The 20138-nt window shown below is 47.2% G+C and overlaps 1 protein-coding gene across 4 annotated transcripts in view; it reads right to left on the bottom strand.

The window, feature by feature from the left end:
* Positions 1-20138, bottom strand: part of LOC147432849 (uncharacterized) — a 169208-nt gene that overhangs the window by 92928 nt on the left and 56142 nt on the right. For all 4 annotated transcript variants that reach the window (XR_015185466.1, XM_086491662.1, XM_086491660.1 and 1 more), the window contains one exon: positions 9168-9248. Coding sequence is in view for 3 of the 4 variants with exons in the window: in XM_086491662.1 (XP_086347788.1) it covers positions 9168-9248 (81 nt within the window). In the remaining variant the exon portion in view is untranslated. The remainder of the gene's footprint in view (positions 1-9167; positions 9249-20138) is intronic.

The raw sequence follows: 20138 nt of genomic DNA on the forward strand, positions 1-20138 counted from the left end.
TGGTCAAAACCTGAGGCTGAAGCATTTGAATACCTCAAAAAGCGCCTCACTGAAGCACCTATTTTAGTGGCTCCAGATTGGTCTCTTCCTTTTCATGTGCATACAAATGCCAGTCAGCTGGCTGTGGGGGCTGTGCTGACTCAGCCTAGTAAAGAATACAACCTGGATCGCCCTATTCACTATGCAAGTCGCCTGCTCACCAAAGCAGAGCGCAACTACAGCACCACAGAAAGGGAAGGTTTGGCTATAGTGTATTCTTTACAAAAGTTTCGTCATTACCTGTTAGGGGTTCACTTCACTATCATCACAGATCATCATGCGCTACGCTATCTTCTAAATAAACCCCAAGTTGCAGGACAAGTGTGGAGATGGCTACTCATATTCTAAGAGTTCAACTTCGAAGTAGTTCTTAGTCCAGGCAAGCGGCACGTCATGGCCGACCATCTCTCTCGCATACACACAGGTGAGCCCAATACTCGGGTTGATGATGATTTTCCTGACAGTCATCTGTTTAAGGTGGACACAACCCCAGAATGGTATGGAGATGTGTTACATCTTCTCTCTACTGGCCTATATCCTGAGAATGCTTCTCCCTTGCAAAAAAGAAGACTCTTGCTGAAATCTAGACCGTTCTCTTTGATTGGTGGACAGCTCTATAAATCAGGGCCAGATGGTGTGCTGCGAAGGTGCGTCTCCCCTCATGAGGTAGACCACATTCTAGAGGATGCACACAACGGTCCTACTGGTGGCCACTATCCAGGTCACCACGGCACAAAAAATCTTACAGACGGGCTTGTGGTGGCCCTATATATTTCGAGATGCTATTGCTCATGTCAAGATTTGTGATGTCTGCCAGCGATGTGCGCCTAAGCCTAGCAAGCAATCAAATCGCCCTCTCCAGGTATCTATGGCGTGGTTGCCCTTTGAGAGATGGGGTTTGGACTTTGTTGGTCCAGTTACTCCATCTGCTCAACCAGGCAATCGTAAGTATCTCTTGGTAGCAACAGATTATGCAACGAAATGGGCCGAAGTGGTGGCTACCATCGACTGCACAGCCGCCACTCTCGCAAAATTTTTGTATGAAAATATTTTTTGCAGGTTTGGGTGCCCTCTGGAAGTCACCAGTGATCGAGGTAGTCATTTTGTCAACGACTTGATCTCCACTCTCCTCACGAATTACAAGATTTTTCATGGCAAATCTTGCTCTTACTATCCTAGAGCAAATGGGCAGGCAGAAAGCACTAACAAAGTGCTAATCGCGCTTCTTAAGAAAGTTTGTCATCTGCATCCAACCTCTTGGGCTCAGGCTTTCCTCAGCACAGCTTGGGCTTATCGCACCTCCTTCAAGGCAACCACTAACTACACCCCATTCCAGCTAGCTTTTGGGTTAGAGGCAATTGCACCATATAAGTTCAACTCAGGTTCAGCAAGAGTGGGAAGCAAGAGTGGAAAGCGTTCGTGTCACAGCTGGGAGTGCTTCAGCAAACCTCTCGCGACTCTCAATGTTAGAAGAAAGCAGGAGATTAGCTTCACATGCTCTCCAAGCCGAGCAGATTCATCGCAAAGCGTGGCATGATCGCCATCTCCGAAGGCCGAAAATAATGGAGGGCTCGCTGGTGCTACTCTATCAAGCTAAGTATCTGAAGAAAGCTAAGAAGTTGATCCCAGCCTGGCAAGGGCCCTTTAGAATACAGGAGGTTTTGCCACAGGGGGTTGTCCAGTTAGTTACTTTGGAAGGCATTCCTTTGCCACTGGTAAATGGCTCCAGAATCAAGTGCTATTACTCCTCTGAGTAAAGAGTCTACAACTATTCCGCCATCTATAGGTTCTATGTCCCATCTCTCTCCTCCCACTATCTTTCCATCAGAACGGGTGTTCTGTTATACTGTCTCAGTTTCTGCTATGTTTGTAAGTTTCCACCTTTCCTCTAAGATATCTTTTCTCCACTAAGTCTTGGTAATCGGGTATTGTCGTGAACTTCTACAGTCCAATCACTCCTCTAATTGTTTATATCCTCAATGTTATTTGCCGTTAAGTACTAAGGTCTTTCCAGTTCGGGAGTCTCCAAAAGTAGTGGTTTTGTTCAGTTTGAACAAGTGGTATCTGCTTAGATGGCGATTGAGACAGGGAACAATATGTAATCAAAAACTTGATGAGGCTCACAATGCAATAATGTCTATGTGAAGAATATGGTAGAGTTTATGTCAAAAAACTTTAATCCCATTAGCAGCAGAAAACCTTTGGTCCCATTAGCAGTGCAGCTAGTATTCTAGCGGCAGGAAGGGGCCATTAGAGTTTTGTACTTTTGTGCTCCAAAGCTTACTTGCGAACCTAAACTTGTCTTCTCTTTGTATCTGTCCACTGCGTCCTTCTCTTCCCGGTTATCTGCACCCTTACTCTCTCCTTGGACCCTATCCCTCTACCCAACCTCTCGCCCCCACAGTCTACTCAACCCCAGCGCCCTACTCTCCCTCACCCCCTCGACCCTACCCTACTCTAACCCCTCGCCTTACTTCCTTCGCCCCTACCCTCCTATTCTCGAACTACCCTCCCCTTAAACCCTCGCCCCTACCCTCCTATTCTCGTCCCTACCCTCCCCTTACTCCACCGACCCCTACCCTAACCACCCCCTCGCCCATAGCCTCCCCCTCACCCCTACCCTCTACCCACCCCCTCTCGCCCCTAACCTAACCTCCCTCACCCCTACCCTCTACCCACCCCCTCGCCCCTACCCTCTAACCACCCCCTCTCGCCCCTACCCTACCCACCCTTGCCCCTACCCTCTACCCACCCCCTCGCCCCTAACGTACCCTGCCTCGCCCCTACCCTCTACCCTCGCTCATACTCTCTCCCTCGCCCCTACCCTCTACCCACGCCCTCGCCCATAACCACCCCCTAGCCTCTACCTTTCTGTATCTGGCCCCTACCCTCTCTGCCCTTCGCACCTATCCACCCTCTCCCTTATTTCCGTTGGCTTTCTACCCACCCATCACCTTATTTCCTTTACCTTTCTACCCCACCCCTCGCCTTATTCCCTTTGGCTCAAAAACGTACCACAAATCTCAAAAACGTACCAGAAACCAGAATACTCAGAAACGTGTCTATAGAATCTACTTCTCTCTACATCAACCTCTTTCTATTGTCGGGATCTCGTACCTGACAAACTCTTTCAATTGTACTCACTATGGCAGGAGGTAGCAAGAAACAGACAACAGAAGGTGGTAGCAACAAAAAAGAATTGTTGCGAAAGAAGAAAGCTGTGGCTGAGGAATCAGAGGAATCAGAGAGTGAAGAGATGTCAGCCAGCAGTAGCCACGGCTTGGATGACATAACTTCCAGCGATCCAAGTGATGAAAGCTACAAAGCAAACTCTCTCTTTGAGTCAGAAGCACACTCCGAGTCAGATGCTTCGAGTGATCAAGAGGACCATACAAGAACAGCTCAAAAGAAAGGGAAAGAGCCAATCATGAGTCATATAATCAAGAGGCCTGCACATCCAAAAATCGCACCGCATTCTCTTTGGATTTTTATTTACAACAGCCTCGACCATCTCTGAGCGAGGTATTTTCCAATGCTCAGCTGCACACTCTAGGTCTCATAGCATCGGCTGATGCCAATCTACCTAACACTGTTCCTGTGGACATGATACATCAGATGTTAAAGGATTTTCCCAAAGTAAGGGGCCACAAGTTGACAGCTGAGAGGCTTGGCCATGCCATGGGAATAACTAGCTTTCCATCTGTGAAGCCGGCAACACGCACTTTTTCTAAGCTGTCCAAGGATGCCACAATTCAAGCATGTCAAGAACTACTCAGTTCGGATCACCCAAACTATGAAAGGAACAAACTGATTCTGGCAATCTTCAAGTATTACTTTCTCGCTAGAGAAGCCAAAGAAGATAAAGAAAAAAGTGATCTTCCGACTATCTTCTCCCACTACGACGCCTCTACTGTTTAATCCACACCATACCCTGTGGATTCCACCAGATTCTCTTCACCTCATTGCAGTCTAGGGCTAAAAGATTTCGGGCCCAAGTGCAATCTGTGCAGTTAAGTTTCAAATGTTTTGCAGCACCTCTTTTGGCATGGGTCATAAATATTGAAGATCCACGAGAACCCTTGAAAGGGAAAAGAAAATCTGTAAGCATTCAGGCTGACCCTACAGTTACCAAGAGGAAGAAGATAAAGGCAAAAGTGGCGAAGGATACAGTGCGGTCTTTACTCTCCTTGCCAGTTTCAGAGAGCCAGCAGACTAGGGTGACGCGTCTTCCTAGTCACACTCCATCTACTTCTACCCCTAGTTCTACTGTGCCAACAGCACCAATGTCTACAACACCAGCACCAGTCTCTACTTCCGTCCCTCCTCAGAGCAGGGTGGCCCGCTGCGACCTTACAGCATCCTCTCCCTTCTTCTCCCATCTTCACTCATACTCCAGTCAACATATCTCACTCTCCATCTACAATAACCATCTCAGAGGTACCTACCACACCAATTATACCATTTCCTACCTCGCCGGCTGTGCCACTTACACGTCCTCCAGCATCCCATGCATCTGAGGGATCTTCAGGGATGCTCGACTCTACTTCTCTGTTTCAGCTTTCTGAGAAGTTACTTCAGGACTCACGGGCTACTATTGCCACCATAGAACTAGGTACAGAGCAGCTAGCCGCCACGCACCAGCATCACTCCGCCACATATGCAGCTATGGAAGGATCTCTAAGGGTCGCCGAGAGTGCCATCGCAGATAGAGATGCTACGATTTTCGCATTACAACAAGCATTGAAGATTAAGTCAAAGATTATTGACGACCTAAGAGCACAGCTATCAGGCTTTCAAGAGACGCTTTTGTATGGTAATAGGTCCACACAGGTTCCTGTGGGATACAGATGGACTGGGCCAGGGACACAGGTCCAAACTCAGGTACAGACTCCTGCAGGTTATGGGTATGCAGGAGCAGCATGTCTCACTCAGCAGTTCTTGGGATCGTACACACAGCCAGGGACACAGGTCCAGACACCAGCAGGGTATGCAGGAGCATCAACAGGTCCCTCTCAGCAATTCGTGGGATCGTATACGCAGCCCCCAGTCCAGTACTATACTTCACCGAGGCTTCAAGGTCAGATATCACAAAGCGTTCCTTGTTGTCACGGTGTTGCTGGTGCACACCGCCATGGTTGTCACTAGGCGTCCTGAGTACACTTGAGGGCAGGTGCTTCCATCCGCTGTGGAGCAGGTGGCTGCTCCATCCACAGGGAGCCAATTTGTTCAGAACATAGTCTAGCAACCATAGCGTTACACGATCGATTTGATGGCTCCCCCGGACGTCGAGACTTCTGGTGCGGCAGTGGCGACGACACTTTCTCTTGGATGACGGGACTGCACTACTTGCTACTCCTTTCATTTTACATATGGTTACTTTTTGCAGTTTTTCAGGGTTTGGTTCACCGAGACGGTGACCAGTCTAGTGGTAGGCAACCTGTAGCAGGGCTACAGTGTCACTTCACAGGACAGACAGACAGTTAGACAGTTAGTTACAGTTGGTCTGGTTCACACTAGAGAGACCCTTTGGGCTGGGGAGTGACACGTGGCAGGGTACCGACGGGGTCTAGTGGACATCGTGGCCAGGTCAGCACCACCACTCAGTTTGGAGATAGACTTACTTGACTGGACATTTATGAGCCGTTAGTGGCTCTTTATGGTTGAACATATGAGTAGTCGTTTTGGGCCAGTTGCGTTATCTTGTACGTAGTCGTCTAGAGTGAGTCTATGCACAGAGCACTGCTTCACCATCCCTGCACATCTGAGCCTCGACACCCCCATTGTACCTGTGAGTCCTGGGCTGGAGCTGAGTGTGCTACCACGCCAGAGTCTGTATCAGTCTTTGAGATAGTCGAGTCATATGTTTTGGTCTGCTATTTGTGAGCTCTGTTGATGGCTATTGTTTCCTTTCTGTTCAGTTTGTTTGAGTGAGATTGTCACGCACATTGCACTGAGGACCACCCACTGTAGAGAGCACGACACATTATCCGCGCTACAACATCCAATATGATATATCTTGTCAACAATCACCCATCATGCTCTGCTAGTGGTTGTCTCCGTGTAAGGTAAAGGTAACTTGATGCCAAAGTGTGAAGGTAGCTATAGTAAAAGCCTCATGGAACCCTAGTTGTGCACCCTACCTCTCCAATGGACCAAAAGCTGCATATGCTCATGCAACTCAAGCCTCTTGCCAAGAGCACTGTGATTCTTTGATGGTAATGCCTAGATACATGTAATGTCTGAATGACTCCACACGCTCTCCATCAAAAGCAAACTGATAGGAATCCACCTATACGAATCCAAGATAAGCCCAAATTCACCCTTAAAGCAAAGTGCAAGGTAAAGACCCAAGGTTGTCACCCACAAGACAATATAACCATCAGCTTCATCATGCATAGTATTGACTAAATACCACGACATCCCCACTAACATCATCAGTGCCCAATAGTGGGTGTAGAACTAGGTCCTAACATATGCACCCAAACACAACACACACCACACGCGCACACTTTTCAATCCCATGCACAATCACAATCCTCAGTTAGAGACTGACTAAGAGAGAGGGAGACATATTTATATGGACCTTGTTAAAAGTAGACTTAAGGTAAAATGATTAAAAATTAAAAAATGTACTATGTTTTTTGTTTGGTTTGGTTAAAACTTCTCGAGTTTTGATAAATCAAATTCTATGTAATAAGAAGACCACATGAGCATACATCAACACAAAGTTCAGCATACTGAGTTTCTGTCATGACTTTGGAGATCAAGGGCAGACTCAGCCATAATGAAGCCTAGCATTAAAACAAGAATTAAATCGGAAAATGAGCACATGAATGAGGTAGTTGATAGGGCATACGCAGCACAAACGATTAGCACAATATCAATTGGTCGTAATTGGGACGAAAACTAGTATGTATGTCCCCTATACGACTAAAAATATACCTAGATGAATCCAGGATAAGCCCAGATTCACCCTTAAAGGAAAGTGCGAGGTACAGATCCAAGGTAGTGAGTGACCCACAAGACAATATAACCATCAGCTTCATCATGCACATTATTGACTAAATATCACGAATACGAATATCCTTGTTGGTCCTATATTTCCTTGGGTGAGTATGATATAAATATATTGTCATCCACACTAACAATATTGGCATCAGAACCCAGTTAAACTAGCTCCGAACTATACTCCTCTCTCAATCTATTCTAAGAACTCATCTATATAAAGCCCAAATAATGAGGTGAAAGCAGTCATCGCTGATTTACACCAATGTTACTGTTGATTAGATTTGAAATACCTCTAAGACCTTGCTCCATGGCCATCAACTTCTCATAGAAGGCATAAATATTGCATCGTATCTCCACAAAGAGCCCAATATCCTGCACTCACCTCGTCAATCTTGTATGTGGCACCGTATCAACTATTTCTTGAAAATTCAAAAAGTAGCGAAAGATTCTCAAACTATTTTCTCTAAAGACCCACTAAGCTCACCTCTTGCACGAGTTGTTCGGCCTGCATCAATTGGCATTGGTAAGTGGGTGCCTTTTAAGCGGGTACCATCTCTGTGCTCTGCTGCTGCGAGCTAGCGTGCAACTGCTGGCTATCATGTGCCGCATAAGCTGTGCTGTAGCTCGCAACCTCTCCAATCAATTGGTGCAGATCATATCCCCATCAATCTTGTATGTGCATCACGCCAATTTAGTGTACCCTTGTGGGAGAACCACTAAACCACATGATGCATCTCAGCGCAGCTATCCAAAGCCTGCTCTACCCTAGATCCATATGTCTTGTGCATGAAGTTGGCGTTTCTAGTTGTGTTGTAAGTTGTCGACAGTCCACTGGACAAACTCTGCTTTCATCGATAAAATTTTCACCTTGATGGCCATCAGTTATACACATAGACTTTGAGCAATCCTGAGTGAGAATTTGGAAAAGTTTTCTACAACTGAAAGGCTCCTTTTACTCAATAGCAAAAGCTTGTCTCTTCGATGGTTTTCTAATTCTTTAATTTTGATGCCTAGTTGATTGTTGAGAATGATGCAACTTTAGGGTGTCTTTGAAACTATAAGTTGGGTTTTGAGAAAAGGAAAAAATAAATAAATTTGGAGCATCTCGCAATGGCTCTTAAGAACAACACTTTAATATCTCATAGGCACGTTTGAATTCTTTACAGTTTTTATAAGTTACGAGCTCTTGAAGGGCCATTTCTTCAACACTTTGTAACGTCACCTTGCTAATTTTGCATGGATTACATGCTTTTGTCGCCTGTACGTGTTTTTGTGCTAGTTTTGCCCATTCTCGCACGTGCATGTTCTATTTGCCGTGGACGGTTTAATTTTCAGCCACTTTTAAAGCGAGCTCATGGGGTTGGGATGAACAACATGATTGTGATCGAGAGCGTGATTGAGACTGAGATTGAGATTGGGATAGTGAATGTACGCAGGCCATAAAGTGCTGTGGAGTGGTTGGGTGATTTGAGTTGCAACAGATAGATTGTGCGCCGCTACTTCTACTTTCAATAATAAATATTCATCAAATACAAGAAGTTTCACCTCCTCTATTCTATTCTCTCTTCTCTGTCTCTCTTCCACATACAGAATTCTCTGTATTCTTATTATTGTGAAGGCCACGAATCGTGTTACGCTCTTTGAAGCCTGAAGGTGTCAACCTTTATGCTTAAAAGGTTCACCTCCCTAGCTGAAAAAATATGTCCATCGCTCCCAAAAGCTTTGGTACTCGTCCTTCTAGGATGGCTAAAGGGATGCTAGTCTCTTCCTTTATTGTCAAATTTGGCCTTCCTAAATTGAAAAACATATTTAGTAATTCAACCTAAGCATCAACTCTAAAACATTTAGCTTACCTCTCAAATTCTCAAAATCCATATACGCACATTTCAGTCCCACATTTCATTGTGCTCTAAAATTAGGCGAAAAAGTTTCATGGTGAAACACCATGTTTTGAGGGTGAAACCTTTCGGCCTTGAAACATTACGTGGTGATATTGTCTGATGGACAACAATGCTAGAAAGATACTTCTTGCAAAGAGCCCATCAACTCAAAAAATTAGGTGAAAACATAAGTTCTTCTAAAAAGGTTAAAGAGAGTCTAATCACCTCACCTCACCTCACCTGCTCGGCCAAGGCAAGCTTTTCCTTTGTCAAATTAGCTACCCATCTTTTTCGGCTGTCCTTCTCCATTTTCAAAGCATGCTGCAAGGAAATTCAGTTTGTCAAATGAAATGATGCATGAAAAGAACAATCATTCAGAACAAACAGCTTGCTGTCATTTCAAATCTTGTGCTTCATCCTTCATGTAATTGATACAGGATAAACACATTATGAAGGAGAAAATATAAGAAATAATATACTATAGGAATTTTGTGAACTTGTGAACTTACCTCCATAAAAATGTGCTTTCTAAATAGATGAAATGGAGAAATGGCAAGCATTTGTTAAAAACTTGAAGAAAAGAAAAATTTAAAAACTCTCTCAAAGAATTGAAAGAAGAACACAGTTTTCTATTCATAGTCTTTGCATGCACAGCTCAGCTCATATGTAATCTCTTATATCACTACCAACTGGCTTTCATGTAAAATCTTTTCTAGCCCCAAAGGTGTATGATCTTCTGTCTTCACCATATCATTGTAGTTTCATTTTGTTATATGTTACAGTCTGACATGTGTCTTCCAAACTTTTGTTCTTTTGGAGGTTTCCTTCCTACAACAAAACATGAAAAAGTAACTTTATATTCCCTTTGCAGTATACTGCTGGGTTCAAACAAACCCAACAGCAGCAATCCCATCTGTCATGTACCTTCCTGCCTCTTGTTCACAAGAGGCGGAAGCAGCCATCTCTACCAAAGTGAGTCAACTGCCTTCATCCGATGCATGATAGTGCAGCAGTTCTGCCCCTCAACCTGAGCCCTGCGATGTGAGATCAACCCACCCACGCTGCTTGTGTTCGTGCTGAAAAGCTCCCGGTAGCTGCAGCTGCTGCTTACCGCAGGAGGGCAGGAAAGGGGAGGGGGGGAGGGGGGGTAATATATCACTCAAGATTTGGTGGGTCCAGAAATGCGGCTTATCTTTTTGGCCCAATGGTTCGCCGCCAGCGTGGGCTGTTGCTCTCTGCCGCATAGGTTCCCAGAACGAGAACGAGGAACTGGAACGGGAGGGTCCGGAACGGGGAGGACGAGAGGGGGACCGGAATGGGAACGGGAACGGGGCCGGAACGGTCGACTAAAGTAAGGCTTGAATTACCTCCATTCAGCTTAATCCAGATTCAAGTCCTACAAAACCCCAAAACTACCCCTGAACCTGCCCTCAAACTGCCCCAAATATGTCTCCCAAACAACCCAAATCTGCCACCAAATGCCTACTTTTGCCTGCTCCACCCCGCATTCCACCTCACATCCTACCCCTACCCCCCCCCCCCCCCCCCCCCCCGTTTCCAGAACACCGTTCCGGTTACACCCCATTCCAGAACGGCGTTCCGTTCCCGACTCCGTTTCGGAAATGGGACTCGTCCGGAACACCATTCCGGAACATTTGAGCTGCGTTCCCCCCGTTCTTTGTTACACTACTCTGCCATCCCCTCGTCTGAACCCAGCCTTACTACCACAGTTACAGGGAATGGCCATTTTCAAGTCCCCTTTCCCCGTTCCCATCCCAATTTCCCGTTCTGGATCCCCATTCCGTGTTTCAGACGTGAGTATCCGAAATAGAGAATGGCATTTCCTGCATGTTGCCGTTCCCCGTTCCAATTTTCCGTTCCGGGTAGCTATGCTTACCACTATCGTTCCGCCCCCTACCTCGCCCCTATCCCCTAGTCACTTCTCCCATCCCTATTACCTATCCTCCCATCCCCTTGCCCAACTAACCCCTCAGGTTTATCTACCACGGCGTTATGTGGGTGGGATCTACGGAGGACGGTGAATGGAAAGTTGCCAGATTATCTCGAGCATTGGCGCTTAAAATCTAATCTCAAGATAAAAACTAATCTTGGGATGAATACTAATCTCGAGACAACCCACCCCCTCGTACCCGTGATTTGAACCCTCAGCAGATGGGTGAGGGTTCGACGCCCTAACCATTATGCCCGCGTGCATATCTTGTTTTAGATATACAAGCCATGTGGTTATAATTTCAAAAATGCCAATCTCAGGATTAAAATTAATCTCGAGATCCCAAGATTAGTTTTTATCCCGAGATTAGTTTTTCTTTCTTTTTTTCCAAGAAAGAGATCCTTCTATTAGTTAACGAAACTGCCCATAGGGCTACAACCACCTCTACTAGAGAGGGCTACAACAATCATAAGAGAAGACTCTCCCAATGAAAAAAACAACATATGTACAATGAGGCTAAATCAAGAGATGGGAGGAGGGAAAAGCCACGCAGGTGGACGGTAGTGCCATCTAAGCACACCCTCGACCATGGTGAAGAAAGGCCCAGGGTGCCAGAGTCGAAGGAAAGCCTCTCTACGCTCTCGCATACGGTCGGAGCTGCCCTCGAGTCTCTTGAACTGTCCCCTGAGAATATGGATCAGCTCTAGCCAAAAATCTCAAAATGTCTCTATTGGTGGTACACGGCAAGCCTCAAAGATGTTGAAGCAACGGGCCCACCAAGTGAACCAGAGTGTCAGGCCGCAGACTCCCAACACTCCTCTCTCGCATTGCACCACTCTTGTGGAGTAAGCTCTGTAGCAGGTTGGAGTGTAGGTCGACCCCCCTATATCACTATCATCCTGCTGGTGGAGGATAGCTCAAACTGTAGTGGCGGGCCCGTGAGAGTGGACCAAGCAGCTACCCCCCAAGTGTACTGCCGTGCTGTGGAAAGAGCTTGCATCAGCTGAAGGACACGAAGCCAAACCTACTCTGCCATAGGACAATCCCAAAGACAATGATGCTGACTCTCCACAGGATGGTCACAAGCAGCACATGCTGCCGAGAGACCACTATGTACAAGCCAGCTCCCACTGTTGTAGCTCTATGTGCAACCAGCCACAAGAACAAAAAGTGACTCGCCGCAGACTCTCCACAGGATGGTCACAAGCAGCACATGCTACCGAGAGACCACTATGTACAAGCCAGCTCCCACTGTTGTAGCTCTATGTGCAACCAGCCACAAGAACAAAGTGACTCGCCGCGGCTGTCTGGCGTCCCATAGCCTTGCCCAAAAAGCTGACAAGAACTCAGTTGTGAGACCCTCCTCCTGCCAATGAGGTGTTGCAGTAGGACGAGCCTCTCTCTGTGCTGCCAGTATGTGACATCCCAATCGAACAATGTATTGAAAGAAAGGGACACCTGGATGGTCGGCTGAGGAGAAAGGGTCCCTCCAAAACCACTCTCCAAGATCCCACTACACTCGTGCCAGTGGACAACTCTCCCAAGCCCACAACCTCCAATGGCCTGTCTCAAGAGCTGCTAGGTCAAGAAATATGACACAAGTCCTCCCAGATATGCCCACAACTTTGATCCTTTGAAAACAACACTCTGCAACCTGTGGGGCCTCCACTGAGACTCTGTGTAGTTGACCCTCACCCTACAGCTCAAAAAACATGTAGGGTACCGTCTCTAAGCAAGCCAAAACTACGATGAGGATCTCCAGTCGCCCCCCCATTCATCTGGGCGCTGTTGACTCGAGAGGTGTAAGCCACTCAGCAAGTACTGCCTTTGTGATGTCCTGGCACATGTTCTGCACCCCTCTCATGCCTTGTAGCTCGATGCTCTGAAGCTCCTCTGACAAACCTAAGAACTGTAGCCAGTCACCCAAAGTGCCTGCTGGATCCTCTGCCATGGGACCCCGGGAGACATGAGGCCTACTACCAACCAAGTGGCCTCTCTGAGTGCTGACCATGGGGTTTCAAACAAGGGGCTGTCTCAGGCGCTCCTCGGTGCAAGTAGGCTGGTGCTGCTCCAGGCCTCTCCGCAGCTGCTCCCAAGAACGAAGGAGGCTCATAGCAAAACGGTCCTCTAGTCTTGCTCAGGCCAACTCTACGCATCTCTGTGAAAATCCATCTGGTGGAAGGTCTCCAAGGGCCTCCAACCTGAGGTACTCTAGCTCTAAGCCACTAAAGCAAAAACTCCACCAAGGCTGCTCCCCTGGAGGCTGGAAGCAGTCCTCCTGCCAAGCCACTTTAGCCCGTGCTATCTAAGTATCGCGCCTTGACCAAAGGAAATTGCTAATTGGCCTCTCTACTTGGCTGATACAGGAGCTCAAAAAGATCCAACAAGATGTAATGTACCACATAGTAGCCAACAGCACCTGTTGGCCACTACAACTCTGACTGTCAAAAAAAGTCGTACCGGGCTCCAATGTAACAGCTTCCTCCTGATGGACAGGAGGAGGGGAGCAATCTGCTACTCAGAAGACAAGTACAGGCCAACCTGACAGCCCAAGTAACGAGCAGTTGTCCTTGGGAGGATCCATCTGAAACCCTCACTTGGCATCCAATCAGGTGTCGAAGCACTACCAACCGAGAAAGCCACTATCTTTCTCCAGTTGATTAGTGCGCCTGATGCACAGCAAAAGGTCTCACGAGCCTGCTCACACCTATGTAGGTTGGCCTCCTGACCCTCCAAGTACAAAGCTCATCACCCCGAATAGGAAGCGTTAAGCCACGTAAACCAACCCGCTATGAAACCAAAAATCTGCTCATCGCCTTAGCATAGAACAGAAAAAGGAAGGGGCAAGAGGGCAGCCCTGTCTGACCGAACGTGTGAGCATGAACCGATCTCCTCTACCTCCTGCCAAAAGCACCTGAGTGTGTGCACGTCTGTAAAGAGCTGACACACCTCTAATCTAGGCATCTAAGAAGCCCATCCTCCGAAGAGTGCCCTCCAAAAAGTCCGAGTCAACTCTATTGTAGGCCTTCTCAAAATCGAGAAGAAGATTCACCAGATCCTCACCACGAAGGCGCGCGCGAGGGCAGATGCCTCCCAAAAGGTAAAGATGTTGTCAAGGATACTGTGCTCCTTGACAAAACCTGTCTAAGTCCCATGTATAATGCTCTCTAGAAGTGACTGAATCCTCAAACTCAGAGCCTTGCAAGAATTTTGTAGGCTGAGTTAAGGATGGTGATGGGTCGCCACTGCCGAATCTCATCCAAGGAACCACCCTCCTTGGGAATGAGGTAAATCAAACCCTCACTCATGCTGTCAGGCATCTCTCCGGTGTGTAAGATGTACTGAAAAGCGTTGCAGAGGTCTAAGCCAAGCAAGTCCCAATACTCTAAGAATAAACTGGGAGTCAAACCATCCTCACCTACACAACTACCACAGGAAGTGCTTTGAGGGCCACGTGGAGCTCCTCTAGCTGAAGAGGCAGCTCAAGCCTCTAACGCATCTCCTTAGTCACAATGTAAACACCAAGGGACTGCCATGCCTGGTCCATCCACCCAACCTCCCTTTAATAGGCCCCTAGCCCCTTTCGGACCCCTTCCCACTGGCAGCAGGCCCTTGGCCGAGTCCGTGACCCTTTGGTTTGGCCCTTGGCCTAACATTACTCCCCCCTTGGAGAAGCGTTTTCGTCCTCGAAAACAAGTGTGGGGAATTTCTTCTTAAGAACACTAATGTTTTCCCAAGTGGCACCCTCTTCAGGGCGATCTTTCCACTTAACTAAAGCTTGACTATGTACATGATGACGAGTACGAAGTTCATGAAAATCTAAAATGCGTTCAGGTTCATGCGGTTGAGTGGGAGGTTCAGTGAAATCAACCAATATCTGCTGGCCGATAACATTGTCGTCCCCATGCAAGCGTTTACGTAAACGACTTACATGAAATACCGGATGGACACACGAGTGCGCAGGTAACTCAAGTTTGTAGACCCTATCACCAACTCGCTTGAGTATCTTGAATGGCCCACAATAACGTGGAGATAATTTGGGTGTGGGTCCAGTCTTCAGACTTTCTGAATACTCTGGCACACGCAAAAATACCTCTTCACCTTCGGTGAAGGTAACTTGCCGATGTTTCTCATCAACATACTTCTTATACCGATCCTGTGCTTGTCGAACATTTTGACGAGCAAGTCTCAACATTTCCATATGATCTTGGAGAAACTCCTTGACCTGTTGGAGCTTCTCAGTTGCCAACCCCACCGTCACTGGTGATCTAGGTTGAAATCCATACATAAGCATGAATGGACTAAAACCAGTTGTAACATGCTTAGCACTATCATATGCAAACTCAAGAATAGGAAGATAATCTTCCCAATCTGATTGCTTCTTGCTAACGTATGCTCGTAGCATATCCTCTAGCACTTGGTTGACTCGCTCCGTCTGACCATCGGTTTCAGGGTGATCAGCCGTACTTAAATTAAGTTGTGTACCCAATCGTTTAAAATTGTTCTAATCCCCACTGAAAAGTCTTGCCCTTGGCTTTCAACTGATCTGTCATGGGAACAGCAATATGGGCATACTTTTTAACGAATCGACGATAAAAACCTGCAAAGCCTAAAAAAATCTGGAGCTCTTCCAAATTTTTGGGAGAGGGCCACCTCTGAATGGCATCCACCTTGGATTGATCCATGTGTAACCCTGCAGCCGAAATAACATGCCCCAAGTAGTGAATTTCCTCCTTGAGGAAATCACATTTGGATGCCTTGGCATATAACTGATTTTGGCGTAACAAATGAAACACTTGTTTCAAATGTACTAAGTGCTCGTCCTCGAATGCACTATATACAAGAATGTCATCGAGGAAAACGATAACAAACTTTTCCAAGTATGGTCTCAAGACACTATCCATGAGTGTCATGAACGTAGCTGAGCATTGGTTAACCCAAAAGGCATTACCAAAAACTCATAATGTCCAAACCTTGTTCGGAACGCTGTTTTGGGTATATCTGCAAGCCTGCTGCGTACTTGATGATACCCAGATCTTAAATCAATCTTTGAAAATATACGAGCGTGGGTGAGCTTATCAAACAGCTCATCTACTCGTGGCAATGGGTACTTGTTCTTAACAGTAACCTCATTTAATCCACGGTAATCTACGCACAGGCGCATACTACCGTCCTTTTTCTTCACCAAGAGAATGGGAGAGGCCCATGGTGAAGAACTTGGTTGAATAAACCCTCTACTGAGATAGTCAGCAAGCTGACGTTCCACCTCAGCAGCCTCCGAATGACTCATTCGGTAAGGCGGTTTACTCACTGGCTTACTGCCTGCAACCACGTCTATGTCATGCTGCAAAGAACATGTCGGCGGTAGCCCTGGTGGCAAATCATCTGGGAACACATCCTTGAATTCCCTTAAAAGTTCCTTCAATTCATTAGCAACATTTGCTTGTTTTGAATTAGTAGACATAGCTGGAAGAGGAGAGAGAGAAGAATGCGGCGTTGAGGAAGTTTTATTCAAAACTTTAGCATCATTAAAAACATCATCCACATTGGAAATAAAATGGCACAGTGAGTAACACAAAAAGAGTTCTTCTATTGCATCATCAAAAGCGAGCTTCATAAGCTCAGCTGTACAAATAAGTGGTGAGGAAGGTACATCCTTCTCCCCCAACAACAGCACGTGCACACCATTGGATTCGAACATTAGACTATTATGCTCAGAGCTACGTCTAAGGGATGATCCTAAACTATGCAACCATTCACGACTAAGAACCACATCCGCCCTCTCCATATTCATGACTTGGAAATCCAAAGAGATACGGTATCCTTGAATTTCCAGAGATACATCTTTAACCTGAGTTTCCCATATCTCAGCATCATGGCCGTTAATCATTGCTACCTTGTAGCGATGGGAACTCGGGGTTTGGGGCAATTTGAGTCGTTTCACCAATTTATAATTGATGAAATTGTGCGACGCACCATCGTCTACCAAGATCCGCACCTTGTGCCCTTGGATAGAGCCATGCATACGCACCAACTCATGTGGTCCGAAAGTCTGCTGCCACATGGAGGCCGTGATACAGCACTCATGCACCGCCTCGGTGTGTGTTACTTCCACATTAGCAAACTGGGAAGAGGACGCAAGAGGTAAAAGCTGCACCATGTGTACTGCTTTTTCCTTCCCCTTGTCTTGAGCAGCAAATTTCTCCTTGGGACAATCCTTTTTGCTATGTGCAGTTCCCAAACATTTAAAGCACAACTTTTCTTTTTTGGCTTTCTCAAACTCTTCCATTGAGAGAGGACCCCTAGACCCCTTGGGCTTTTTGGAGGTCTCTGATGCAGTAGAGACATTTTTTCTTTTATGATGCACATGCTGTGGACGTGTTAAAACAGGTGTAGTGCTAGGCACATGCGAACTATGCAATGCCCAATCATCGGGATCATCATGTATGTGAGCTTGCACTATTGCGTCCTCAAGTGTTTGTGGATCCTGGGTTTTAACGTGCTTCTTAAGCTCGGGAGTTAACCCACGGATGAACCCACGCACCTGCTGAAAGGTATCCATCCCTTCCAGCTTGAGGATCACATCCCGATAATGGGAAATATATTCCAATAATGTTTTATGCTAGCGCATAGAACATTCGTCCCAGGCGGTCCAATTTCTATCCTTCTCATTGGTAGGTAGAAATTCCTTCCTGAAGTCAGTCTCAAAAGCTGCCCAAGTCTGTGGTAGCATGCCCTTCTCCTTGAGAGACATCCACCATTTGTAGGCCTTGCCGTCCAAAGTCAGACTTGTCTGCAACGCCTTGGCTGCATCCGAGGTACGTCTAAGGTCATGAATACCATCCCACTTACTGAGAAAAATATTCACGGTGTCCTTGTTTCGCTCACGCTCTTCTCCCCGAAAAATTGGTGGCTTTGTATTTTTCAACAAATCGTCCACCTCTTTTTGGGTCAGAGAGTGCAGCGGACCCGGAGAAGGGCCTTGCCCAGCAGCCGGCCCTTGGCCTGGTGTGGAGCCGTGCTCCTGAATTGGCTGACTAGCAGGGCCCGTGGCCTGCTGCCGCATATGCAACTTAATCAAATCGGATAATGCTGTGACATTCTGATTTAATTGTGCAAAATTTGTTTCAAGCACAGTCATGCGTGTTTACAATGCACGGAAATCTTGCATGTCCAGCAACTCATACGCATCATCTGTTGCCGTTGGGGCACAATTACTCTCCGTGAGAGGAACCGTCTGAGTGGCATCGGCAGACGAAACGGGTGCGGACTGCTCGAAATCAAATGCATGATGCATATCTATGTCCGAATCCATGCTGTGGACGTACTATGCGAGAAAAGAAAGAAGAATACCTGAAGTCCAAAGAGCTCGTAGCCGTATGCGATAAAAAACCGTATAATTACGCCTTGGAGAAGAAAGAACGCCGACTTCGAAAGCGAAGTGCAATCTTAGACCACTACCAGCTTGACAACAACGAGCAAAACTGCAATGGATGATTCACTCGAAAGCACGGAAAAATTCGAGTTGCCAATAGTCTGGTTTGCGTCGTATGCAATACACCAAATAAACTTCTCAGTTGCCGACAATTTGGGCAGCCGATGAGGAAGTGGAAAACACAAATCAATGTATAGTCACTGCCGAGGTGGCTTGCATCGTATGCAACCACCAAAGCGGTTGAAGCTTGGTGACCAATGTGCAGTTTGTCGAAGCTTCAAAACCTGGTTTGCAGCAGGTTCGGACTGCAAAATTTGCAAGAATCCACAACCGGTGTGTGTTGTGTATGCCCATCGATGAAAAGATGGCAGTGGAAGAAGTAAGCTCGCCTTGCCAAGCCAAAGACCGTGGGCAAAGTCTCTTCACTGGACCATTAGGGTAACCAAAGTGAAGAGGAAAAAAAAAAATTTGACGAAAATTTGTCCTGCAGACAGAGCCGTCGACTGCGCTATGCTTCTTGAAGCTCTACCGCGTGATGGCGAGGTCTTTTGAGGCCGGGCCAGTGATGAAAATTGCAGCCCTTCACCTTGCGCTCGTACTGAGCCCAGCCACACCCAATTCGGTGCAGGTCGTCAGACAGCTTCGGCCCCGACAAAGGGTTGCTGCACACGCGGGCTTCGGCCTCCTCTCTTCCTCCCTCTGTTGGTTATGCATGCAACATGCACCCAAAAGCAAAAACGTGCCTAAGTTCTATGTTTAGCTCTGATACCAGTGTAAACACCAAGGGACTGCCATGCCTGGTCCATCCACCAAACCTCCCTTTAATAGGCTCCTAGCCCCTTTCGGACCCCTTCCCACTGGCAGCCGGCCCTTGGCCGAGTCTGTGACCCCTTGGTTTGGCCCTTGGCCTGACACACAAGACAAGGCATTTGTGCCCAGACCAGCTCTCTGCATGCATCCTGACGCTCCGACTAAGGCTCTGCTGACAACAGGTCAGGGTAAAAGTCAATAGCAACTGGACGCATGTCCTCTGGCTCTGAAGCTACTGACCCATCAAGCCTCCTCAACTGGCTGACACTAGTGTGCGCATGCCGGGGTCCCACAGTCTCAAAGAACACCCATGTAACTCTGTCACTCACCTGGGTCCACTGAGATGCCTGTGCTGGCAAGCTCGTGGCGGCCTGCTAGAACTGCTCCTCCAACCAAGGACTGCCAGGGTGCTGCTTCTGCATCCTCTGTAGGGAAGCAATGTCTCGTCGAAGACGTTGCTCCTCCTCTCTCGCTGCAGCTAGGCCGGCCGTAGACTCCTGAAGAAAGAAACGGCTAAGCTAAGCGAGTCCAGAGGCCACTCTATCAGCAGGAGAGTCCTGCGTGTCCAAGCCCTTTGTCCAAAGGGCCACCACTCGATCTCTGAGTTCAGAGTCCAACAAGATCCTCTCAGGGATGTGTAGCATCATGCTGCTTGTCTTTCTGTCACTGTGAGGATCACTGGTGCATGGTCTCAAAAGGATGTCCCAGCCGAGATGCAAACTGACCCACCCCAGTCACAAATGCGGTCACTAGCATAGAAGCGATCTATCCTAGATAGATTCACTCCTCCAACTCTGCAATCAGAACGGGAGAAAACCAGGCTGTCAAGGGGTCGTACAAAACCTGAGTGCTACCAAACATCAGAAACCCTCATCGTCATAAAAAACCGCTCCCAAGCTGCCAGCTCAGCCCCGTGTACCGTGACGTGGCCACCTCCAATCTGCTCAGAGGGGTCCTCCAACATGTTGAAGTCCCCCCCAACACACCACTGCTCTGCATGGGGCAAGGACTCCAC

Source organism: Adiantum capillus-veneris, chromosome 20 (genome assembly GCF_014529385.1).
Source record: "Adiantum capillus-veneris isolate H3 chromosome 20, ASM1452938v2, whole genome shotgun sequence".
In the NCBI taxonomy this organism is placed as follows: domain Eukaryota; kingdom Viridiplantae; phylum Streptophyta; class Polypodiopsida; order Polypodiales; family Pteridaceae; genus Adiantum; species Adiantum capillus-veneris.